The 27108-nt window shown below is 40.2% G+C and overlaps 1 protein-coding gene across 1 annotated transcript; it reads left to right on the forward strand.

Annotated features, from left to right (window-relative positions):
• Window positions 1-1349: 1349 nt before the first annotated feature.
• adra1aa (adrenoceptor alpha 1Aa) lies at window positions 1350-21745 on the forward strand. Its single transcript, XM_004544239.4, has 3 exons — window positions 1350-1603; window positions 9505-10984; window positions 20404-21745. Exons 2-3 carry the CDS (start codon window positions 10087-10089, stop codon window positions 20943-20945), a joined length of 1440 nt encoding a protein of 479 aa, XP_004544296.3. The 5' UTR covers window positions 1350-1603; window positions 9505-10086; the 3' UTR covers window positions 20946-21745.
• The last annotated feature ends 5363 nt before the right edge of the window (window positions 21746-27108 follow it).

A 27108-nucleotide genomic window follows, 5' to 3' on the forward strand; every position in this document is an offset into this window, starting at 1 on the left:
CATCTCTCGCTGCTCAGACATTAACAAATGAGTATCGACTGAGTGTGCAACAGATGGACCGAGGGTCTTATAGACTATACTGTATGCCGCAAATGTCAGCTATAGGTGCGTTTGTTGCTCATCACGCTTTCATAATGCAGTGTGTTGTGTTTAAACGCGCAGGAGGATTAGTCCTGTTAGTGGTAATGGTGTTAATATTTGAAGCCACAGCTTGGAGCAATTACAGTCTAATTATTTTTTAGGGGGTATCCGTAAAATTAGTGTGTAGTTAATGAGCAGCAAAGAAGAAGAAAAAAGAAAGCTGGAGCAGGGTGGGTAATAGCAGATATTTAGAAATAACTCACAGTGTAAATAAAGTACTTACTTAGTAACTACAGGCTACTGTGTTATTGCTGCAGATGTACTGTTACTGGATGTTAGGGTGTGATTCCTGCACCAAAGGCAGCTGCTTTCATTTTGCTGATGGGGAACAAAGTGTTATCAGGCAAAGCCCGTGAATAATTGTGTACCTTGTTTACCACCCATAAAATGTAATTTATATTTTAAATCATGCTCTGCAAGAGACTGGTGACCTGTCCAGGGTGTACCCTTGTGCCCTAAAATAGCCCGAGGTTCCCCGCAACCCTAAACTGGATAAGCAGAAGCGAATGTATGGATGGATGGAGTCATAAGAGAATGTATGTTTGGTTATATCAAATTACAAATAAATATAAAAGGAAGTTGGACTTAAAAAGAGAGTGTCATTCCAGATGTGATAATAACAAATGTGAGCTTAAGAAGGAGCTTGATACAAGTGTGTTTAAAATGTGTGTAAAAAAAAACTCATTTATGATGGTGCAAGTCTTGGAGATGTGGAGATTTGTAAAAGAAGACGCCTTTTCATTAAGAACACAACTGTTTCTGGTCAGAAACATGAACATGTGTATTTTAGGCTATAGAGTTATTTCTTGGCTGTAATCAAAAGTGTTACACAGATTTTTAAATAAAACTAGACATCACCTTTACTTTTATCTCTGGGATCAAAAACACTTTAAACATCTGCAACACACGAACATTCCTTCACTGGGGGGGGGGGGAGTAAAAGTTTGGTACGGACTCCTGAAGACTGAAAGTACACTTACATAACCTTACAAAAATAGTAAATAGTAAAAGTCTTTGAGCATTTCCACACACACTGTATTCTCGTACAGTTTAACAGCTGGAAAGGTGGGTGACACCGGTTAATGAACGATTTCTGAATGACACAGACCGGTTGTGATGACGCACAAAGAGTGATGCTGAGCCATAGTGAGGTGATGTGAGGATGGATGGCTGGGTGGTGGTAAGGAGGGGGTGGGGCTGGGAGGGTTGGGTTGAGGGGGGGTAGATACGGGCGACAGTGGTTTCGAAAAGAAAGCAGTGAGAGATTTGGTTGGCTACTCGTCATCATCTGAAGAGACTTGGAGCACCTGAAGCTTCGGGTGTCTGCTCCGGCAGATATGAGGGCTCTCCACGGCGAGCGCACTTGGCTCTCCCTTCGCCGCCTCCTAGCGCGTCTCGGCAATCACTGCCGTGCCCAAATGTGGCTCTGTCCAAGCATCGGGATGTGAAAAATCAAAGTTGGGTGAGTCCCAGAACAATTCATTTGAAGTATTTAACAGAAGCATTTTTGAATTGATAGTTTATTTTATTGATAAAAAACTATTTTTTCTTAATTGAATTTGCTGAAAGCGCTGATGCATAAGTGTGCATAAGTAGCCAAATAGCGTTGATTTATTCTTTGTGTTTAATGGGGCTAAATGTCTGGAGCAAACTGGTGAAGTGGTTAAAATACACATGATTTAAGACAACTGTATCCCTCCGAACAGCCATAAGGCACGATCGCGCTGTTATGCTTGATTTATGTAATGCTGTTTTTTGTTGTTTTTACACCCTCCCGTTTTTTAAAACCTCAAATCTGAAGGAAAACTGCGAACAGATCATTTGAATATGAAGAACTGTTTTAAATGTAGCTATAAGGTTTCGGAAGAAAAAGCCAGCCAGCTCCCATGCGTCTCAGGCATGTCTCTGTCAGTTTACTGAGGTGGATGTGACTTTATGTCAGGTGTAGTCCTGCACAGTGGCCTCATCTTATAGAGCTGGGAATTACTCCGCACACCGGTGAAGAGGTTGAGATTGCATCTGAGTCACAATCGCTGTTTACTCCTGGCCAATTAAAGTAACAGCAGACACAGAGAAGCCAGGGTTGCTCAAGCTTTCCTCAACAATATTGCGGATACCTCAGAAGCAGCTGCACATCAGCCATTGTTCTATGGACGCCAAGAAGACAAAGCCTATATTTGGAGCCTATTCTGCAGAGGAGAAAGATGCTTGTATCAGGAGGGACCTTCTGAAAAAGGCAGCTAACAAAATGTAACCGAGCAAGACAGGTAACTTCCAGCTACTTCAGTATGGAGCTGCACACTGTTTTCAGCCACCCTGCAGCATATGTCCTCTTTCACTTTGCAACTCCCTCCGTACAGAGGCATTATAATGAATATTAAACCAATCAGTGCTGGAAGAAAACCTCTCTGCTGGGTCTACAGAGCCAAACGAAATCCCATGGCGTAGTGAAATCAACAGGTCTTTTTAACAGAATCTAGAAGTAAGCATGTCACTTTTAATTTATCTTAGAAGGAGTTTTAATCATGAGTTTAAGTCTTGTGATTGTAATGTACGAGCCGGGTGGATTAATCAAATTAGGTTTGTTAGGGAGTTTGGCAATCCTTTCCATGCAATTTGGTCAGCTGTCAAGAAAAAGGTTTTTCTTCTCGTTGGAACAGATTTTCTTTGATATAAATGCACAGTGATTGGTAGCCTCTAAATCCTTAATGTGAGACACACTGAGCAGATACCGATACATCTGTTTTATTTATATAGTATAGAGTAAGCATTTGGCGACTGTGGGAAGGAAAAACTACCTTCTGACAGAAAGAAACTTCCAGCAGAACCAGGCGCAGGGAGGGGCAACTATCTGCCACGATCAGTTGGCGGTGAGAGGAGTGAGATAGGACAAAAGACACACTCTATAAGACAGGCAGCGATTAATGATAATGAATTAACTAAATGCAGAGAAGTGTTAAAAAACACACTGTCCCCTGAATCCAAACTGGGAGCTGGTTCCACAGAAGAGGGATCTGAAGGCTCTGCCTCCCATTCTTTATTTAAATACTCAAGGAACAACAACTCTGAGAGCAAAGTGATCTATTGAGGTTATATGGTACTTTAAGTTCTTTTAAATGGTTCTGATTATTCAAGACTTTGTGTGTGAGGCAGAGAATTTAGAATTTGATACTGGATTAAACTGGGAGTCAATGTTGAGAACATAAACGGATAGAAGGAGCAGATCCTGACAGAGTGGATATATATAGCTGAAGGTGTGACACAGTAAATCATTCAACTTGTTCTCTCAATTGTAACACAGCATATTTATAATACAGTGACAGTATTAATGCAGCGGTTAATATTTTAAGCCGAGGTAACTTAATCTTTTCTACAGTGCGAAATGATGATGGTGTAATGAACTCCCGCATCTCTCCTATGAATACACATGTAGGCCTTTTATTCATAATTACTGTATTAGCATTATTTCCCACATGGGAGGGAGAAGCTCTCAGGTGCTGCCGCATGACGCTGTAATGGCGTACTGCATCATGCCAGCATCAGAGCTCAGCTGAGATATAAAACTTTAAGACAAACATAATAAACATTTGAACATGCAGTGTGGATCAGTTGGTTGTGGGGCCCAGAGGACAAGGCCAGCCACTGACTGACTGTTCGCATTGTTTTGAAACCTGTGGGGCACAGATAGATAGATAGATAGATAGATAGATAGATAGATAGATAGATAGATAGATAGATAGATAGATAGATAGATAGATAGATAGATAGATAGATAGATAGATAGATAGATAGATAGATAGATAGATAGATAGATAGAGACAATGTCAGTGGAAAAGAGGACAACTCAGATGAACTTTTAATTTGGTTTGAAATAAAGCAGCTTAACAAAATCCAAAATTCGTCAACATGGCCACTCTACTTTTACTAGTCTTATCTAATCTACATTTATATAATCTGCACTGACGAGATTAATTTCACATCTGTCAAAGTGGAGGAGTTCATGCGGCACTAAGACATTGTTTAAAAGTCAGAAGACATTCAAACATTCCAAATTAAGTTGTGCACGCATCAATCAGGCCCTCGTACCTCCATGCACGTTGGGCATGCTGTAGTGGAGTCATTGAACTTTATTGTCTCATGTGGCTGGCTTCCTTTATTCCAGCAGTGTCAAACATAAGGCTCGGGGGTCAGAATCGGCCCAGCAAAGACTCCTATCTCAGTCTCTGGATGGCCCAGATTCAAGGAGGGCATACATTTTTGGACTTAACTGTATTTTTACCACTATAAGTTTTACCACTTTTCCTGCTGATAAAGACATAGTCCATACCCATTCATACTATACCAAAGTAGTTGAGTAATAAATAAACAATTTGACAATAAATTCAAAATATCCAACTTCCTGTTGGGTTTAGGGAATGGATTGTAAAAGTTTTCATCCACATGTATCATATCCACATGGATTCTATGCATTCGGATGAAACTTAAAGCAAAATATTCTTCACCACTATAAGTTGTGTTCAGGACCAGTGGCAGTAGTACAGCATTGTGTAGTCCTGACCTGAAGCCTTAGGTTTAGCTTTATATCCACTGCTATCAAATGACTATATGTAGATAAGAGATCCAGGTGCTAAGTTATTAGCAAAATGTTTCCACAGATTATTTGTGCATGAGACAGATAGAGATACCAGATCACAAAATATTTTTAGTTTGAACTGGGAACTTACAACCAGCTCTGTATCTATTTTTTACTCTGTTCTCAGACATAAAATTTGATTTAAGGTTGCATCATTACATCAGTGACGTCACTGATGTAATGATGCAACGTCTGGAATTCTAGCTATTTCCCAACAATAATGTATTTAATCTGAAACCAAACCAGAAAACAATGCCAGAGATGCATGAAAGTGTATTTCTGTCAATTTAGCTCAAATTAAAGCAGGTCAAAATGTGCACATCTCTCTTTGCACGAACCAACAGTAGTCCCCCATAATGCTCTGGAGAAATTTTCCCTGATATTGGTTTTCCGTCACTTCTATATCTCAGTGAAATCTTTCCCCATACTTCTCACTGACATTGTGCAGGTTTGGTGGGAAAACAGTTGACATGAGAATGTAAAAAGTGCATCTTCAGTGATATTCTAGCACTCAGGAGCTGATATGCTTTCAGCATGTTTCCACAACCTCAGCATAATTCTCTGCTCCGTGATTTCCAAGAAATTTCTTGATAACCCGTACCAGTGATTCCCATTTTGCTGATTGAGCTGGCTTCAGTTTCCTTTTGCACTCATCGTCAAGCATCAGTTCACGGACTTCAGGACAAAAACACCTTCCTTAATTTAGATTTTCCTTTTCTTGAGATCCAAATTAGGTCTTAAATCCTGAAACGCTTCAGATTTCTGTTCGGTCATCCTAGTTGTAAAATACTTGGAACATCATAACTAAGACAAATAAATAAATAAACACATCTGCGAGACAAAAACAGTTTCAGATTTGGAGTCAGGAAGTAAAACTGGTTCAAAATGCTTACTGATCAGTGTGTCTGTGTGAAGATTTCTCTAAAAAGGCTTATTTCTACTAAAAAGCTGCTCATTTTTACATGCAAGTCTATAGGAACTGAGTTTTCTCAGGGAGTTAGCTTCAAGTGGACACATCAGGAAGTGTATTTTTTGGCACTTCAGTGTTGCCTTCATCTTCAGCCCAGGATGTTGCTGCTTGGTCTCAACTACTGCAGGATCAGAAACAACAGAGACTGTGGTCTAACAGTGAAGAAAAGGCCTCCTTGACTGAGAAACGCCCAGACTGTGTTCAGCAGAGACTGCTTCCCCAGTTCTGATGCATATGTTTTACAATATTCACAAGTTTTTTGAGAACTACCCCCCTTAAAAATGAGATGAATTTGAAACAAAGAGAAGAAAAAGAAGATGAATGATCTATCAAGATTCAAGTGGGCTTTCGCACTGCAGTGCGAAAGCCCACAAATCCTAATTAATCCAGTGCATCAAAGTCAGAGGGAGCAGTTTAAATTTGAACTGTGTGAGGATAAATTCCAAATAACAATCCGTGTAAATTTAACTTTGCAACTAAATTCCTCTTTTTTCTTATCTTATACAAACACATTGCCACAATGGGGGGGAAAAGAGATTGTAATTACCTTTCCTGACCAAAAATATGCAGAAGCCAAAAAATGGCTCTTCTGGGAATTACTTTGTTTAAGCCGTTATCTCAAGATTATGAATTATTTATATAAACTTGCTCTCTTCTGATAACAGATTGCTTCTTTTATACTCTCAATATATATCATACAAACCTGACTTTGTTTTCTCAATCACAAAGTAACTTGGCAGCCTTGGAGATGACCGATCCCCTCATCTGATTACTGAGGAGGAAGTGTGCTCAACTGTGGAGTTATAGATGGTCTAGTCTTCTCCTTAAATAAGGACCCATTTGAACGTTATTTGAATCTACTGCCATGTTAGACGCTGATTGAAGTACAGTGTGATGTGTTTTTAATAGTGTTGATCCACCATGTTGAGGAGATATTAGCTTCAGGAGAGTTAACTTTGTTTTTTCTTCATAGCCTTAAACAATTTATAAACCACTTTGCTTAGCTTTATTTATCATTCTGTGAATAAGAATAATAACAACTGACCAAAGCATTTAAAAATAGCCGCCGCGTGGAGAGCGGCGAGGAGAAAGAAGCCGTTCATTTCAGTAATAAGTTTACTTTATTGCTGATAAAGAGAGAGGGGGAGCGTTTACCAATCTACCTTCCTGTGTGAAATTAAGTGCGCCTTGGCTTTCCTGAGTGTTACGGTTCAATTTATTTTCTGCTTTACAAAGGTGGGAAGGGAAGCCAAGCTCGACAAGAATAGAACCTATGCTGGTGTCGTTATTAAAGTTAGTGATGAATCACCCTCATGCATGAATCACGCATTAGGAATATACTAATTTTATGCATGACGGGTGATTATGAAATGAAAAAGAAATAGAAATGCATAGGGAAAATAGCATATTGTCAATATTTTTGGGACCTCGGCTTCCCTCATAAATTTTGAAAAGCTTTTTTTTTTCTTTTCGGGGGGCTCCCCTGCCCTACTAACATTCCCCCTAGCTCCCCTGTAGTTTGACCGGGCTGGAACTGCACTCCTAATCCCCGATAAATGACAAGAAAACAAGCTTTTGTTTTTGTGTGATTTCTAAAGAAAATGAACTTCCTATCATGACAAAACAAGCACTGTTTTATCTCAGAATAATGGGATAAGTTATGCCCTTATCGCGAGATAAAATCACCAAAAATAACTGCAAATGTTATGAGCTCCCATAAAGCAGAGGGGTCGATTCGGGAAATTGTGCTTCATTTTGTTAAATACATCTGTTATATTTTTCTTGCATGTGGAGCTAGTGCTAACAGACAATGCTCAACATTTAGGATGTTTGAGTCTGAAACTCCATGTTTGTTTGATATGATATTTACCAGGTGTGGTAAAAGGTGCTTGTATAAATGGGTGAATTAGGCATGTTATGTAAAGCTCTTTTGAGTGCTCAGCTATAGTAGAAAAGTGCTATATAAGATTATATGATGAAGCTGTGCTGGACTGATAACTTCCTGGTAGGCAGATTTATTTTTCTTGGGACTCTGCCATGTTATGACAGTGGTATCAATATTTTGATCTAGCTTGGCATATTTTCCCAAGATGTCAAACTAATGTGTTCTTTACAAACATAAGGAGCACAGACTGTGACAACCCTTAACAAATGGTGGAGCTGTAATAACGTGGGTTGTTTTGACCTGTGTCTGTATAAAGGTCGTGGTATGATATTGATTTAAAGGAGGGATCAAGAGCAAAGTCAAGCATATCCTGATGTATTATAGGTCACTTGAAGAACATATAATACACACCGAGCCTTCTGATTGCTGCATTGTTGAAACTTCAGCTATTGTGGTTTTGGCTCACTGTGTATTGTAATGATGAAGTGGTATTCCACATACTGGGAAAAAGAAAGTTTTCACAGGTATCTGTGCAGTCCTGTGAAAAACTAAGTACACCCTTACTGCTTCTATCCTAATTGTGAGGGTAAGTAGCATCTTGGTTATGGTAATCAATGCACTACATCAGGGGTGTCCAATTCCAGGCCTTACGGGCTGGTGTCCTGCAGGTTTTAGATGTGTCCTTGATCCAACACAGCTGATTTAAATGGCTAAATTACCTCTTCAACATGTCTTGAAGGGTGACATCTAAAATATGCAGGACACTGGCCCTTGAGGCCTGGAATTGGACACCCCTGCACTACATGATCAGGAAGCACGAGAAACTCTATAAAAGTAAATATTTTTGGCAGTTTCCTGGCCAAGAGCAGTCAGGTGTGTACTAACAAAATGCCACAATCCAAGAAAAATTCTCCACAAGTTCTCAGATGATCAGATGCTCGGAGAAATTGAAAAACAAAAAACAAAAACAAGAGCTACAACTCAGCCTTTACAGGCCCTAAGTTAGCATGTTCAACACTTAAGTTCATGACAGTACAATTAGACAAAGAATGAACAAGAATGGCTTGTTGTGAAGTGTTACCAGGAGAAAATAGCTCAGGTTTGCAAAGTAGCATATGAACAAACCACTTGAACAATGTGCTTTGGATAGAAGAGACCAAAGTGCAGCTGCTTAGCCAGAATCCACAGGACCACATTTGATGAAAACCAAACACAGCTTATCAACACCTCATAGAACTGTCAGCACGGTGTGGAGGGCTGATGATTGGGGCTTGTTCTGCAGACACAGGACTTAGGCACCTTGTAATCATTGAGCAATGAACACTACTGTATGCAAAAGTATTTTAGAGTCAAATGTGTGACCCAAACAGCACAATGGTGGCAAAAGCTGTTGCAATAATTCAGTCAAAGTCCAGACTCCTCCAATCTGGTGCTGTGGGGGAACCTTAAAGAGAGCTGTCTGCACACATAAATGAATGCACGCAAACAGAGTGGGCCAAAGGTCTTTGATAAAAATGTGAGAAACGGATGAAGTTGAACAGAAAAAAACTTTATTCTAGTTACTGCTGCTAAAAGCAGCTCCACAAGCTAATGAATGGGGTGTTTTTCACCAGCCTGTATAGTCCTGTGAAAAGTTTTCACAGAACTGTTAGTTTCTCAGTTTGTTAGCCTCACTTTGGGTTGATCCCATTATCAAGACGAGACAGTGGTGACATTGATTTGACAACAGCTGTGGCTCAGACATTGTCTCCCGCCCACCTTCTTGATAGAGCTGAGCAGCGGTATACAAAAAAAACAATGAGCTGAACAAGGATGAATGCTTTCATGTTTCACTGTATGTGACGGACGTGTCTTCTTCTGTTTCTCTTTTCAAAGGCGCTGGACGTTACTGAAGCTGAAGCTGCGTTCAACACACAAGCCTGGATGTTGATTTCTCACCTGCTGCTCCCAGGAAAACTGGTTTCAACAGACTTTAATTTTCAGTCCAAACAGTGATTTTTTTCATGTATTTTTTTGGTTCAGAGAACATTCAAAGACTTCCTAAATCGCTCACCTCCAATCTGTCTCTTGTATTTGTAATGCATTTTTAACAGTGGTTTGTACCAGCTGCATAAAAACAGTCAGTTTTAACATCATTAATATTTTCAAGATGGATTACTCGATTTTAGCTCAGTAGTTTTCGTTTGCATATATTATATTTCTCTTTCAGTGGTTCTGCATGCAACTTGTCCTTTTATTTTCCTTGATGCATTGCCAACGTAATGGCTCATTTGCTCGAGGCATCATCATTCAAATTATGTTTTGACAAGACAGACTTAATGTGATCATTACTCTAATGGCTTTTATGAGAATGGCCTGATGTCTACTCTCTCTAGTAGTGAACTTAAATAGGTGTGCGCTTCAGTCTACCACTTCTGCACAGGCCAGTTGTTGAGTACCAGCATTGTACTGGAACTAATGATTCCTGTGCTGGACAATATGACCCCAGCTCCCCTGACACAGAACTGTTCCAACTGCAGCCACGTTTTAGTCCCAGAGCTCAATGTGGTCAAGGCTGTGGTTTTGGGTCTGGTGCTTGGTCTCTTCATTGGGTTTGGAGTCGTGGGAAACATTCTGGTGATCCTCTCGGTGGTTTGCCATCGAAACTTGCGGACAGTCACGCATTATTTCATAGTTAATCTGGCAGTGGCAGATTTGCTGCTGAGCTCCACCGTACTGCCGTTCTCTGCCATTTTGGAAATCCTGGATCGATGGGTATTTGGACGGGTTTTTTGTAATGTTTGGGCAGCTGTGGATGTGCTCTGCTGCACGGCTTCTATCATGAGCCTCTGTGTAATATCTGTGGACCGCTACATTGGAGTAAGCTACCCCCTGCGTTACCCATCAATCGTTACAAAACGCAGGGCTTTCTTGGCACTGATGCTGCTCTGGGTGCTGTCTGTCATCATATCTATTGGACCTTTGTTTGGCTGGAAAGAGGCGCCGCCCGAGGACGAGTCCATTTGTAAGATCACAGAGGAGCCGGGCTACGCGATCTTCTCTGCAGTGGGCTCCTTCTACCTTCCTCTGACCATCATACTGGTAATGTACTGTCGGGTCTATGTGGTAGCTCACAGAGAGAGCCAGGGCCTGAAAGAGGGCCACAAGACAGAGAAGTCCGATTCAGAGCAGGTGATTCTCAGGATACACCGAGGCAATGCAACTGTCTCAGATGACGAGGCCCTTCGCAATCGCACACATTTTGCTCTGAAGCTGCTGAAATTCTCTCGTGAGAAGAAGGCTGCCAAGACCTTGGGCATTGTGGTTGGCTGCTTCGTGTTGTGCTGGCTCCCCTTCTTCCTGGTGCTACCCATTGGTGAGTATTATCATGTTCATCTTGCATGTAATTCCTAATGTCAAGAGCCAGATTTCTCAGGGCAAATTAAATTTTAACCAGAGCAGAAAATATATTACTTACAAGACTGAAAGGGAATACCTCAACAGTTTGGAAAGGAAGGTTACTTTACTTCAGTGCAATTTTATTTTATTTATATAGCACCAAATCACAATGACAGTCACCTCAAGGCACTTTATAGAACAAGGTAATGACCCTACAGTAGTACAGAAAAAACCCCAACAATCAGACAATTCCTATGAGCAAGCACTTTGGCGACAGTGGGAAGGAAAAACTAGCAAAACCAGGCTCAGGGAGGGACAACTACTGCTGCAAATGGTTGGGGGGAGATGGGAGGAAGGCCAGGCAAAAGACACACTTTGGAAGAGAGACAGAGATAATTAATAACTAATGATTAAATGCAGAGTGCTATATAAGCACACAGGTATTGCAAAGAAGAGAGTGAAGAAGAAACACTCAGCAGCAGCTGAGGTCTATTGCAGCGTAACTAAGGTCAGGGTTCAGGGTCACCTGATCCAGCTCTATCAAAAAGGAAAGTTTTAAGTCTAATGCTAAAAGTAGAGAGGGTGTCTGTCTCAATCCAAACTGGGAGCTGGTTTCACAGAAGAGAGGCGTAAAAGCTGAAGGCGCTGCCTACCGTTCTACTTTTAAATACTCTAGGACAACAAGTAAGCCCGCAGTCAGAGAGTGAAGAGCTCCATTGGGGTGATACGGCACTATGAGGTCTTTAAGATAAGATGGGGCCTGATTATTAAAAAACCTTGTATGTGAGGAGAAGGATTGATTCTGGATTTAACAGGAAGCCAGGGGGAAAAAGCCAGTTAGGGAAAAATGTGCTCTCACTTTCTAGTCCCTGTCAGTTCTCTCTCTGCAGCATTTTGGATCAAATGAAGTCTTTTCAAGGAGTGAAATTTGAATCCTGACACCACTCGGGGGCAAATATGAATGAATAATATAGACAGACTGAAAAAAGTGGACAGCTAGCCAAGCGCTCTTCCAAGCTTATGAACTGACTCTTTAAACGTTTTTGTTTAATGGATTTGAGAACCCGGGTGTAAAAATGGGAAATTACGGTTTCATTGGATCTGGTGTTGTCACCTGCCTTAACTCCTGCCTCTGGTTTCCCATTGAATGGACAAATACTCTCATTTCATCTAACTCTCAGTATCAATGGGGGAAAAAAAGCATATTTCTTAGAAATGTCACTGGAGCACAGACAGTCAATGATACCCTCTGCAACCATTTAATCAATAACGTTTCACAAATTAAAAATAGGTCCATATATGTGATTACCTACTCCTACGCATGAGTCAGACCACTCTCAGGAAGCAATTCAACATCTGAATTTATTCCCATTACATACTCATTGATCAATTTATTCTACGGTCATGTTTTTAAGTGCTGGCTAATTTCATAGTTAGATGATGTTAAGTGAATGCCTCCTTTGTGGGATGACATTGAGGTTACTCGCATTCAGACGAGCTTGTGGCCTCTGGAGCGCTGTAGTAAATGCTTTCGACTCGGCCAGGTAGTCGTTCTATAAATAGGCTCTATAAATCTTTCAGATCACTGTCATCCTCCACTGCTCCCCGTCTGTAAACAAAAGGACTAAAATTGAGACCAAGATATATTTCAAACCAGACCCTTGAATGGCATGTCGAGCCATTTTTCTCCCTCGTGTTTGTGACTCCCTTCATCATGGGGGCAGATCTTTAGTGACAGATAAAGCCTTTCGGACTGAGGCCAGACTTCATATGATGGTCTTTAAGTCTTCAAGTGCGCCGGGTTCAATGAAGATGAGCTCAAAGGGAAATAATCAAACGACTTGTAGACCTGTGCGCCGCAAGTGCTGTTGTCAATCATGCAAAAAGGAAATCTGAACCAAGTAGATATGAGATACGGCAAAATCCTAACAAATCCTGCAGGGTTTGTATTTATTCCATGCTCTCATGCTTGTAAATATAGCTGCCACCATTTGGCTGAGTAGCTCCTGACTGGGAAATGAGGCAAAGCCTTGGCTCACGAATGCTCCCTTACTAATACTGGCGTCACAGTGCATACCGCTGCCACATAAGTCTGTGGACAATGATAGATTCAGCAATGAATCACAAAGCACTGGTGTAGTTCTGACGTGTACAGCTGGATAAGTCTTGATTGCATCATTTCGATTATGGAGTAGATATTATTTAAATTAATATCCATAATAACTGTGGGCTGAGAGGCAAGACTGAGATAGTCTGGACATGTGCAGAGGAATGATAGTGGATACACTGGATAAAGAATGTTGAGGATGGAGCTGACAGGCAGGAGGAAAAGAGGAAGACCAAAGAGAAGATGTGAAGTGAAGCCAGGCATGCAGAGGGTCAGTGTGACAGAAGAGGATGCTAGGGTTAGGGGGAAGTGGAAGCAGATCCAATGTAATAATTACAAGACTTTAATTATGGAAGTAATTTAAATGGGTGTTAAAAGGCTCTGTATCTATCTGTGGATTGTCCTTGATATGTACCGAGTCCTTCTTTGGAACTACAACACGTGCAAAGCATCAATCAGTTTATTTTCTTTACCATTTAGCCAGTTCAGGGTCAGGTGGTGGGGGCTAGAGCCAATCTCAGCTGACAATGGATGAGAGGCAGAGGACACGCTAAGCAGGTACCCAGTCCATCATGGGGATAACACAGAGAGACAGACAATCACTCACTCACTACCACACCCAAGGCCAATTTGGCATCAACAGTTAAGCTAACAACAATCTCTTTGGAAGGAAACAGGTGGCTGAGAGGCGACAGTGTCACCGTAGCGTGAAGCATGCCCTCGCTGACATAAAGAACAGCTTCACAGGGTGTCCTCGTGTTATCGTGATATGTTAAGAAACTGAAGATGAACTGAAATGTTTCCTGTCTCCAGCCCCAGCCAGGAGTCTTTATTCTTAAAAACCTCTGACTCAGAGTGTCAGTGGGTGTCGAGTGTCTTTTTAAACTAGAGATGATGAACCTTATTTTTGGATGTATTGAGAAGAAAGACAGGAACTTTGGGAGAAAGAGCAGGGAATTACACACAGCCCTGTAGACACATGCTGATAAACATTTTTAAATGAACAATGGGTCAAATATCTATGTGTTAGGTGGTTCTTATTTTATTCATCTATCACACATACACTGATGGTTGCACTGGAGGCTATTTGGGGTTCGGTAACTTCCCCCGGGGACACTTCAGCATGCAGCCTGGAGGAGCTGCTGATTAAATTTTCCGGTTAGTAGACAACCCATTCATGTTCTATACTTAACTTAAATCAGAAAAAGACTTCAGTGGACTGAAGTCTGATAAAAGTGAAAGAATGGTAAAAATGAGGCTTTAGGAAAAACATGCATCCTGCAGTTTGAAGTTAAAATATTTCCCTAATTAAAATATTTTGATTATATTCTACATGTTCCATTTGATTGCAGTGAAATAAACACACCTATTAATCCAGCCAAAATATTCTCAGCTTAATTAACTTAGTGTTGGGTCTTTATTTTTTTATTATTTTAGTTATAAAAAGAGAAGTTTATTGTTGGGGCTCTTTTACTTTGGACAAGCACATGTAATTTAACTTTAAATTCTCAAATTAAAAACTGAAAAAAAATGTTAGTTGAATACAGTCATCATTCATTACTCTCATCTTAAATGAAACATGTACAAAAAACATCAGCCAAACAGCCTGAAATTAACTTTCCCTTTTTAGCAGATTAAAGCAGATAAGCAGATTATGACCACCAGCGCGATAGTTAATAACCCAGCTACCAACTTGTGGTGTCGCAGATTTGCTTTTCTAACATGAAGGTAAATAAAACAGAAGCTGCACAATTTAACTGTGACAGAGCAAGGATAGTATTTTAGCAAATGTCTGTAATTTACTGCAAATATGGAACTTTTACCAACACGCCCACTCTGAACACTAAAATATTACTGAAGCATATGGACAAAAGTACTGGCCCACCTACACATTACACCTACAGGAGCTGCTCGACCATGGAAGACCATGCCACAACGCTCACGGCGCACAGTTTTTATGCTAATGTTGATGCCAGAGGAGGTTTGGAGCTCTGCAGTCATGAAGTCAGAAGAGCGTCAGATACTTTTACGCACTTGGTGACCCCGCTACGTAACTTCACGTGGTCTGCCACTTCGTGACCGAGTTGCTGTGCCTCCTAAATGTTTCCACTTTGCACAAAATCACATGAAAGTGGCTGTGATATATCTAGGATGAAAGAAATTTCACAGACTGACTCGTTACAATACTACCATCTGTTACAGCACCATGCTCTTTAAAACATTAATTCTTTCAGTAGTTTTACAGGTAGACTGCATGGATAAATCTGTGGCAACAGGACTGAAAACACATGAATTCAAAGTTTAAGAGCTATGGCCTTTTTGTCCATACATCATACTCAAATATGTACTCAAATTTAAAATGGAGATGATGTAATCTGCAAAATAGCCAACACATTGTTCACAAAGTCACAGAAAGTTAAAAGTCTACTCTCAGTGTGCACACAGTACATTTAAAACACAGGAGTTGTGGCAACACAAGCACAATCTTTCCCTACAGCCTGCTCAGCTCCAGCATGTATCACGGATGGTTAAGTTAAGGTGGTCTGAACTGGACTTCTAGGGAGAGATGGAAAAAAATAACATTTGCACAGGAACCAGTCCAGAGTTACAAATGGAGATGACCCTGCAGGGGAGATGTCATGGAGCTTTTTAATCACACGTGAAGTGGTTTTGGCTGTAATGTGATTGGCTGCGGGGTACGAGCTAAAAGAGTGAGAGTAAGGTAACGGCTGCAGGGGACAAAGAAATCTTCAAACCTGTGTGAGAGAAGCTGTTTATGAATTTAGCCTCTGCAGACAATTAACAGCAGGAAGGGGTACAGACTTATCAAGGTTGCGTAATAGGCAGCGTTAGGTGATTGGGTATGCAGAGGCCATCTGGCTTGCTAGCCTAGCCCGCTAGGAGAAATAAGACATGCTTGCCAGGAGCAACACACTCAGCAACCAGACAGCAACGAGGAAAATGCCTGAAATTTCTTGTGAGACCGAAGCCAGTCACCTGCCTACACTTCACCCAACCTTGCTAGAGGCCTAGTGTCAGAACTCTGTGCTCAGTTTGGTTTGCTTCAAGTTAAACTCAAACCTTAAAAACCTCACTGCTGAGAAAACAACATAAATAAAAGGGAAAAGCAAAAGAAAAATAGCTAGCACAAAGACTGATAGAAAATCTGTTTAATTATATACCATGGCAATCCATTCATATTTCATTTAAAGGTCATCTGCAGCATTCATTTATTTTTTTTCCAGTTTTTCAAGTTAAGGGCACACAGAGTGCTACATAATATTAATAATAAAAAGAATATAAAACTGAAATACTATACAAGTAAATATAACCATTGTAGTGAATACAATAATTCCAAAAATGATACTAAAACTGAAGATGATAAGAAAATGAATGAAAAGGATTTAAATAAAACTATAATATCTCAGACTGGTACTTGACCAAGTGACCAAGCAATCAAGCCTTACTACCTTTAAATGAATTTTACTAAACAATTTTCTAGCATATTTTAAGACTGAAAGCATTCCATAATATAGACTCACTGGCCACTTTCTTCAGTACACCTTGCTAGCATTGCCTTGGTCCCCTTTTTTCTTTACAACTGCTTTAATTCTTCATTGCAAAGATTCAACGAGGTGCTGGAGATGAGATGTGAATCTCCTGTTCGGCCACATCCCAGAGGTGCTCTATTGGATTGAGATCTTATGACTGTGGAGCCCATTAGAGTCCAGTGAACTCATTGTCATGTTCAAGAAACCAGTTTGAGATGATGTGCGCTTTGTGACATGGTGCGTTATCCTGCTGGAAGTAGTCACCAGAACATTGGCACACTATGGTCATAAAGGGATGATGTCCATCCCTATATGACCACATTACTCAGTCAGTGACAATACTCAGATATGCAGTGGTGTTTAAACGATGCTCATTTGGTAATAAGGGGCCCCAGTATCCCCTACATCATTACACCACCAGCAGAAACAGCCTGAAACGTTGATACATGAAAGCACTGATCAGTGCTTTCATGTTGTTTATGTCAAAATCTAACCCTACTGTCTGATTGTTACAGCACAGGATTCTTCTTGTCTTCTCTATTTTCCCTTTTTCAGAGAAAATCTGAAAAAGTCAACTTCAGCCTGTCATCTCGACCATGCATATATATCTAAATTCATTGTGTTGCTGCCATGTGATTGGTTGACTTTTTTTTTTTTTTTTGCATTAACAAGCAGTTGAACAGGTGTATCTAATGAAGTGGCCACGAGTGTATGGAAGTAATAGTCTTAATACAGATAGTACTGTCAAAATGAGCAACAAATAGACAACCTTTGTTTCCTTATTGCAGCTGAAGGCAACATAGCACGAATAAGAGTTATACAGGCACTGATTATATTTAAATTGAGCTTAAATATGATTAAAATCAGTTTGAAAAACAGGAAACAAATGGGTTAAACAAAATAACAATAAACATAATACATAAGCACCTAAATTAGATTAAAAATTTGGAAATGTTACAGTTTCAGAGATTTATGGAAGATTTTATTTTTATTTTTTTGGCCCTTGATGTAAATATATGGGGACATTTGCTTATTTTCTTTCCAATGATGGCAGCTTCCATGCTGGTCCCGTCTTCTCTATAGTTCTTGATATACTTTAATGCAGTCTTAAAACTCTTTGAGAAATTAAGAACAACAAAAACACAACATCTAGAGCTCTGAACACACAGCGTGCTGTATATCCACATTCAGGGAGCGCTGATCATGTGATCATATTCATCACTCTTACATATGTCGCACTGTTCAGATTAAAAGTGTCAGTGGATGCAGACGCTAAACCGGATTAATATCACATCCCATGCAAGCAGCTGGCTGGAAATTTTCAATCTGAATGAATTCAATCAGCAGAAAAACAAAAAACAAAAATGTGTGCATTCAGCAGCAGACACCGCTGCATCATTGAGTGCGTCAACACATTCACCCAACAGTTGCACTCCTCTTCTATTTTTATTCCAACAATGAATCTATCAAGGGGTACGGGCAATAATAGAATTGGGGGGTTTTGGCACAGCTGGGGATAAAATGCATTAGCTGCATAGCCAGGCACAAAAGAATTTGCTCTCCAACTTTCTCCGCCTCTTCTTTCTATCCATCTCTATATCACAATCACATTTTTTTTTCTCCCGAGGCTTAACCCTCTCAGGAGCTTGGCCAATAAAACATTTCACAAGGCAGCTTCTCTCCTGCCTCTGAAAATAGATGGCAGATAGACAGATATAGTGCAGCCACACATGAAGTCAGCCGTTTCATTATTTTAATGTTTCACTGCCAGCCACTGAATACAATGAGGACTAGGCCTGCATGTAATGCGTCCATTAAGCCATTACCTTTGCCACTTCATTAAAGATCCCACTCACATTCCCCGCTCGCTCTAATCAAAAGCAGCACAGTATCCGGGATCAATTTTAATAAAATCCTTAACCTTGGCGGCAAAGAGGAAGCTTCTATCAAGTGGAACTTGGATAAAACAATTAGAAATAAAGTGTGACACGTAGACGGGTGAAGTGGTGTGATTTCCAACAGCTTGGGATCATGTGTTCTTTTTTTTTTTCCATATATTTTTATTGAAATTTTTTATAGTACAATACAAACAAATGTTGAACAACCTCACATTCACACATCCATCCATACATCAGACCTGCCTGCATCACATTCAAATGTAGAAATGAGCATAGTTCTCACAGTAATACAAAAATACAATGGGTTAGGATAGACAAGATTTTCCCTTCCTTCCCTTCTTCTTTTCCTTCTTTTTCATAAATGTCCTTCACCTCCACTCCCTAAAATTTCCATATATGGCTTCCACATATTCACAAAGTCCCATTGTTTGCCCTTGGCAATATATGTCAGTCTTTCCAGGCCTAGAGAAACTGCAATTTCCTTCTTCCAGAGTCCCATGGAGGGAGCATCCATACTCCTCCAACATAGCGCAATGGCTCTTCTGGCTTGAAGTAGTCCATAGTCCAGTAATTTAGTTTTTTTCCCCGATTGCTTAAATTCCCTTGGATATATTCCAAGTACACAGAGTTTTCCTTTTAAAGGGATTTTTACCTTAAACACTTCGGACAGATATTTGATAACATCTTTCCAAAAGTCCTGGATTTTAGGACACTCCTATAGACAATGAAGAAGAGTTCCTTTTTCAACTAAACATTTAGTACAGATGGCCGGAATATCATTGGACATATGATGAAGCTTGACAGGTGTTATATAGGTTCTCATGAGCCATTTATATTGCAGTAGTTTAAAGCGTGTGTTTATTGTTTGTTTTTGTGCTTTTAAGCAAGCCTGGTTCCAGTCATTTTCATCTATGTCCTCTTGGATCTCCCTTCTCCAAGCATCCAGTTTATCTGCTGCTGAGTCTTTGGAGGAAAGCATCAGTAAATTATAATATATAGAGAGAAAACCTTTCCCTTTTGTATTCTTAATGCATACCTCCTCTATTTTTGTCAATGGTGGAAGTTCAGCAATCCTTTGCAGTTTTGATGACAAATAGTTTTTCAATTGTAAATATTTAAAAAAGTGCTTTGGGGGTATTAAATATTTTTTACACAACTGATCAAATGTGAGCAGCATGCCATCTGCATATAGGTCTTTAATTTTTTTAATGCCTTTATTTTTCCATATTTTAAATCCTCCATCACTTTTACCAGGCGTGAACTTTTCATTTCCCCAAATAGGGGTAAATTGTGAAAGCGATGGAGGATCGCCCACATATTTATGAGCTGCATGCCAAATTATAATTGTATTTTTCAAGAAAGGGTTCCTTGTATTTTTTTTAATGTCTTAGTGTCTGAAGAATATAGAGAAGTGTGTAAGGGAAGATCTGGAACAGATTTTTGCTCAGGGATCATGTGTTCTTTAAAAAAAACACAAATAGAGCACAGCATGTAATTGGAGCTCTGAAAACTGGCTCAAATTTGGTTTAGCCACAGTAACAGCACAGCTCGAGGCAGCGTTGGTCAGTTAACCACTTCAATCCAGACTGAAGCAGCTCAATAACTACTGGATGAACTGTTATGAATTGCATATCCGGAGGATGAGCGCTAGTGATTTGTCCCGAGAAAGGTGACTAGTAAAATGTCTTGAATGGCAGATTCTGTTTAGGTGTGCGAAACAAACATTGTGCGACAGAATGCTCCCACAGATTTATATACCTGAGGGCCACATCATCCCCGAGAGCTCCCAGTCATCTCTATCTTTTATTATGTCTCTGATGTGTGTCTGATGTCCCTGCAGGTTCAATCTTCCCTGCATACAGACCTTCAGACACCATCTTCAAGATCACCTTCTGGCTCGGTTACTTCAACAGCTGCATCAACCCCATCATCTACCCATGCTCCAACCAGGAGTTTAAAAAAGCTTTCCAGAGTTTACTTGGAGTTCACTGTTTGAGGACGACTCCCAGACCACACCACCATCATCAGAGTCAGATGCAGGGTCACGGCCAGCCCCTCACCCTGGGCCTCGACAGCAGGGGGCCTCCTTCTCGGCTCAGCCCCTCCTCCTCCATGGCCCTCTCGAGAACTCCTTCCTCCAGGGACAGCCGGGAATGGAAGGTCTTTTCCGGAGCCCCCGCGGGCGATTCTGGACCAGCTGAAACGAGCAGAGCGAAAGTGGCCAAACTCTGCAATAAAAGCTTACATCGGACCTGCTGCTGCATCCTCAGGGCCAGGACTCCCACGCGGGAGTCCGGCTGCGCCCACCCCACCTCCACCAGAAACCTTCCCACCATTAAAATCCATCAGCTGTCCCTATCGGAAAAAGGAGAGCCAGTATAGCCACTGTATCGCTTCATCCATTTGTTATGAGTAGCCTTTCAAGGTCGCACATGAGAATAAATGCCCTTTTCCTCCGTTAACATCACAATGGAATGAGCTGGTGGTGAAATAATGGCTGCTTTTACATTTCAATTTCAAATTTCATCTCAGCTTTGAAAGCTTTCTGTGATTTTTTTTAATCTTGATGTTATCACAAGAAAGCAGATTTTTAGCTTTGCACTGCAAGATACAGCTAATAAGGGAAACGATCAAATCTGGGAAGTGCTCGTATGAAGAAAAACCAAAAAGAGCAAAAGATTTTCTATATGTTTACACATTTTATATTCAAGAAAAGCAGTTGAAATGTCTAAAGCTGTGACGAGGGGGGCTCTTATATATTGCATGAGTTCGACAATAATTTCTGAAATGCTGATCAGTGGTGCTCCTGTTGTCTCCAGATTTTGCTTCCTGCTCCTGTGGTGAAATTGTTGCTTGTGTACTGCTCTGTACACAGTGGAAACCGAGAGACCTCACATACTTCTGTGTCACATACAATAAATTTGTAAGACATACTCCTAGCAAGGGATTCATGAGGACATTTTTGGACCTTTGTGTTATTTATTCTCTTTGTTTTCTTTTTCTTTTTAAAATGTTCTTTTTTCTGTCAAACTGGGTTTTATTTGCCTAATATATAGCCCCTCAGCATTTCTAGTTCATCTATTCACATTCCCACAATTACATGTACCTCTGAGCTGTGCCAGATGGATGTCTTAATATACTTGAGTGGAATTTTAACTGACCTTGTGGTTGCTGGCCTCAATCCTGACCGACTCCAAGCCTCTTAGAAAAATTTACCAGATTTAGCGATGTCATGATAAGTCACACACAGTCTCAGGCTTTCTTCTCTCAGTCTGTACTCTTTGTGTTTCTGTCCTTTTTTTTGGTTTTTGTTGGGGGGTTTTTTAGCCACATTTCACACAGAAAGAAGATCTTTGCTTTGGCCTTCGTCAGGTCTTCGGTGTGCGCTGTCTAGTGTACTTCTTCTTATGTGAGTGTTCAGTGGGAGTTCCAGACTGCAAAGTGTCTTTGTTTACGCAGAGGCATCAAAGGGCAAAGGACAACCTCTGCCAGCGCTATCGATTTGTTTTCTCACTCTGTAGCACCATGGTGTACTCTCTTTGTGGGTGCGAGGAGGAAGAGATGCGCTCGGCATCTTTAAGCCAGTCTTCCTCTCTGTACGCTGGAGTTCAGTCGTAAAAGGGGAGTCGACAGCTTTCAACCCCAGGGGAGGGACCCGGCAGTGCAGCCGGAGTGCTCATCTGTGTCCGAGCTGTCATTGACTGTGAACCTGTAAATCACACGTCCCTGCGCAGATGCCATTAGGAGTAGAGCTGCCAGCTCCAGCAATAACGTACAGATGGTACAGACGACCTAATTCACATCTCCCTCTGTTATCTCTCCATAGAGCCCTGGGATTATAAAGAAAAATCTCAACCAGCAAAATACCTGTGTGCAGCGCTTTATAAAGTTATACCATCTTCCAAATGCAATAGCTGCAATGAATACTATAATTAGAACTTAGGGGTTGTGGGAGTCAGACGCAGAGTGGAGCAGATCAAGAGCGATTCTCCTCTGTTTCACCAGAAACACCCACTGTTTTTATCCAGCAGCCTAACACCGTGTATTTAGGGTTAAATTCCAGGGTATGCCATCTTCGCTATTCTTTATTGTGCGTTTGCTCTGATAAACTGAAAAAAAGTGCAGACAATCACTACAATCACTGAACCTGAAGAGGGAATAAATGTAAGGCTTACTGCCTTCACTTACTTGTGGATGATGTTGTGGTCATGACAAATCAATTCTGGGAGGGATTGTGGTCTTATAATAGCACTGTCTGTTTCACTGGATTGACAGCAAAGCAAGTGCTGCTGATGACTCATGGTTGCACTTCCCCAAGAGGGTTTAGCTTTGTAAACTCCCTGATGTGTTTTTTTCTTCTTCTTCTTCCTTTCTAAAGCTTTCATCAGTGGGTGAAGATGTTGACATAAAAGGATTCCCCTCTCCGGTTTAATCAGTGCGCTCATCATGCTAAGTCCTAATTGGACAACTGTCAAACAGCCAGGGGCTTCACTCTACATAATCACAGAAGTTTTTAACTGATGTGAGCATTCAGTGTGACGGAGATGTCATGTTCGGTTCATTTTTGCTGGAAGCATCCCTGTGGGAAGAAGCGACTGAGGAGCTGGAACATAAAAGGAGAGTGAGAACCACAACCCTGTGGCTCCACCTAGTGTCTCACTGCCTCTCTGCATGCACGTCCACATAGATCCTTTTGCAAAGGATTGTTACAGAGTTGCACATCCTTAAAAAAGTCCCCGGAAACAATGGTACAATATATAAAAGCACTAGTCCCAGTGAATCAATTACAGTTAATTTATTTCAGGATATTTTAATCAGGAGATTTACTTAAGTAAAAGTATACAAGATAAAAACAAGCTGAAGGAAAAACCATTTTTAATTATAATAGAGTGAGAAATATTCACGTTAATTACAAATCATTGTTATTAATATTAATTAATTATCTAGAAAATTTCACCCCTGTTATTAAAGAGCCCTCAAAGTCACATTCTAATAATATTCATATGAACAGAAGATGGATAGTGTTTATTTTCACACCAAATGTAAGGCAGGTTTGCCAACTCTCTCCGTGTCACAATCTTTTGTCTTCTTACACTGCTGAAATAAATCTCACACTGAGTTAAATAAATAAATAAATAAAAATAATATTAATAAATGATTAAAGCCAGTCCATAATGAATTAATGTTTGGGTCAAAAGGCATATTTTAGTCTTAGCATCAGACACAATAGACACCAGATAATAAAAAAAAACTCAACTAAACTAAAAAATTATTTTTAATTAAATGTAATTAATTAAATTAAAGACGCCTGATTTGCCAGTGCTGGCACAGCCCTGCCTGCGAAAGGCTGTTTAATGAGACTCACCAGTGACTGTAGCCTAATCCTAGTTTGACAAAATGTTACCCTGAGGTGTTTTTGTTGCATCCAGCTGTTTGACTTTATTAGAAGTCTTTATTAACACTCACACAGTTGGGACCCCTGCTGTTCGTCTGCAAAGGAAGGCAGTTGCAGCCATCTTTGCATGTGAAATACTCAATCGATTATTCCCCACACAACGAAATAGCGTCAGTCAGAACCCAGCGGTGACTCATAATCTAATTTCCTGCAGCAGAGACAGGTGAACCGTTGCACGCACTGTTTTTTGGCCTCAGCTTGAGTGCTAAGTCTAATCAGAGTTTATTATTTAATCAGTTTTTCTGTCAAATTGCAAAGCAACTATTTGTTTGCAACAGTGCAAATGTTTTCCCATAACTATAGTGTGCTCTATAATCATTAGTATTTAAATTAAATGGTCTTTACTAGGCTTAAGGAAAATATAATATTATATAATTTGTATAATATATACAAATATGTAAGACAATGAAAACAATGAAAATACATTTTGTTATAATACAGGCTGCTGTAGTTGGATGAATTATAACACATGTACAGAATTCTTAGTGTAGCAAGTCATTAATTAACAATTTCAAGATCAACACAGGATACTTGAGGCATGGATAAACTGTTGGGGGTGTTTAGTATTATTGTGGTGGGTGGATTGGATTCCACAGAGCTGTAGTACCTACAGAGGGATAAAGCTGATGAGCCGTACTGTGGAGATATGGGAAAAATGTGACAATTAGCGAGCAGCAGCATGGCTTCACGCTGAGAAAGAGCACTACAGAAGATTTGTGACAGAAGGATAGCAGAAAGAGTGAAAGGAAAGGTTTACAAGATGGTAGTGATGTATGGATTGGAGATGGTAACACTGACAAAAAGACATGAGGCAAAGTCAGAGCAACCAGGATGGTCGAGATTAGACAGAATATCTCAGAGGGACAACTCAGGTTGAGAAGTCTGGACATGCAGAGAGGCCGAATAGCATTGGACAAATGGGGGATGACATCATTTTTTATGATGTCATCACCCAGGGAAAATGGGTAAGTGACGCAATGTTTTCATTACATCTTAAATAATAATAAGCGATGTGAAATTCCCTTTACTGGGACAGTGAAGGGAATTTTTGTCGTGTGGTTTCTAGTTCATGGAACTGTTGGATTTTCCTGAACGCCATTTTCCTCTCATCTGAGGGGAATCCACACTTGACCCTGTGTGGATTAGAGAAAATCCAACTTGCACACCCAGTTCTTGTTTTAAACTAATTTCCCCTGGAAAAAGAACTGTTGAAAGAAATTATTAAAAGCTCCAAATTTCCACGACATTCATGCTCAACACGAGTGTATGTAAACTGCTGCTTGGGATTACTTTGGACCAAAGAAGATGAAATAACTTCATTTATTTTCAATAATATTTTATAGATGAGGTGACATAATGTGTTTCTCTTCGCCTTGTCAGAGTCCTTCCAAGTGGTGGTGAGAGGAAGTGGATTCCTTCCCGCCCGAAATGTTGACAAAGTGCTGTGCAGCTTTCGAATCAACGACACCCTAACTAAGAGTAAGTGAAGCATTGCTTATCAGGGTGTTACCCCTTATTCACTGCATGAGCTATTTTATTACTATATAACATCATATCTGATTATGCTGTTAAACTATGACAAAGACGGCTGGAAAACACAGATGAGTGTGTGAGACGTTGTGAAATTCACCTAAATTACACCGGCCTGATTTTCCCAAAAGATAAACACTACGTGAGCCACACAGCTGGAGTCCTCGGTGATCAAACGAGCAGCCAGGTTTTATTTATGCTTTTTTTTTAAACACATGGTGTAATTTTATAGTCGGGAAAAAACATAAAAATTAAAACAGGAGATTAAGTTACTGTGACACCTGAAAGTCTGTTTGCGATGAAGCGTAAATGCTGACAGAAAACCTCTTTTTTGTTTTCTTTTGAAGGCTTTGGGAGTTTGAATTAAAAGACTTTGAAGGAGACGACGCCAAACCTCTTCTGAAACTGGTAAGTCTAGAACACTCACAAGTAATTTGGAGATTTCTTTTTTTACATAACCTCTGAACAAAACTGCACTGTAAATGTGTTTTCTGTTTCAGGTATGGGCAGTGAACAATATTAATAAAATAAGGGACATAGCCCGGATGCTCCTTAAATTTCCAGAGGCTATACCTCCTTAATTTCATCTGGGTCACATCTGACATACAATTAACAGTCCAGCTACAGTCTTGAAATATTTCTGTGGTGCTTTAAATATGTTTAAAAGATATTTAAATAGCCTTATTCTACAGAACACTTAAACTCCTCAGCATGATGAACGATTCCGTTTAAATTCTTAAAGACAAGAACCAGGAAGTTCTACTTAACAACATTGCAAACTTTGCACCAGTGCTGCTCAAGACGATTGCTGGTGTAGCAGAGAATCACGTATCCAATATCTTTAAGCCCCCTTCAAGTCTTCCAATGTTTGATGTTCTTCCAAATGAAGAACCTCCTTCAGACAGTCCTTCAACGCCCGATGTTCCACCAGTTGATAAACTTCCCTCTGAAAATGTGCCAGTGTTGAATGTTCTTCCCAGTGAGGAACTCCTTTCTGAAAGTTTGCCAGTGCCTAATGTTCCCTGTGAGGAACTTTCTGCTGAAACTGCATCCATGTCTGAGACAGCTGAGACAGAGGAGTCTGAAGACCTTAAAATCAAACAGAAGACAAAAAAAGGCTTCTTCCAAAAATTAAAAATTCTGTGCAGTTGCTGTGTCAGACCGAAAGAAACTGACTGACAGAGAAACTGAAATCAAATTAAAAAATATAATTAATTAAAAATAATATTTTTTGCACAAGTCTCCATCTATGATTAAAGATGATTTTCTTTCAGATGTTTATAAGAGTCTCTTACGGTTCTCTAAATACCTTCACAAGTGTTGTTAACATAACATACTGATGTTAATATTTATAATAGAATTTCAACTTAACTCTTAACATGTCAACAACAGTAAGTGAAACTGGTAAATAACACTAGAGAATGCATTTCCTGTAGAAAATGCAGTGTAAATGCTAATAGCTGAATGGTTTGAGCTGAATTTTTATAATTGCTGAATCTTTGGAAAACAATGTTTAATGATGTGAAATACACCGAGTCATTCACCTGACAGCCAAAGTGC

This window comes from Maylandia zebra, linkage group LG12 (assembly GCF_041146795.1).
Source record: "Maylandia zebra isolate NMK-2024a linkage group LG12, Mzebra_GT3a, whole genome shotgun sequence".
In the NCBI taxonomy this organism is placed as follows: Eukaryota; Metazoa; Chordata; class Actinopteri; order Cichliformes; family Cichlidae; genus Maylandia; species Maylandia zebra.

Excerpts from the sequence above, each read along its gene's own strand:
- adra1aa (XM_004544239.4), top strand. The coding sequence starts at position 10,087 with ATGATTCCTGTGCTGGACAATATGACCCCAGCTCCCCTGACACAGAAC. Across the intron at positions 10,985-20,403 it reads CTTCCTGGTGCTACCCATTG|GTTCAATCTTCCCTGCATAC; the intron begins GTGAGTATTATC and ends ATGTCCCTGCAG.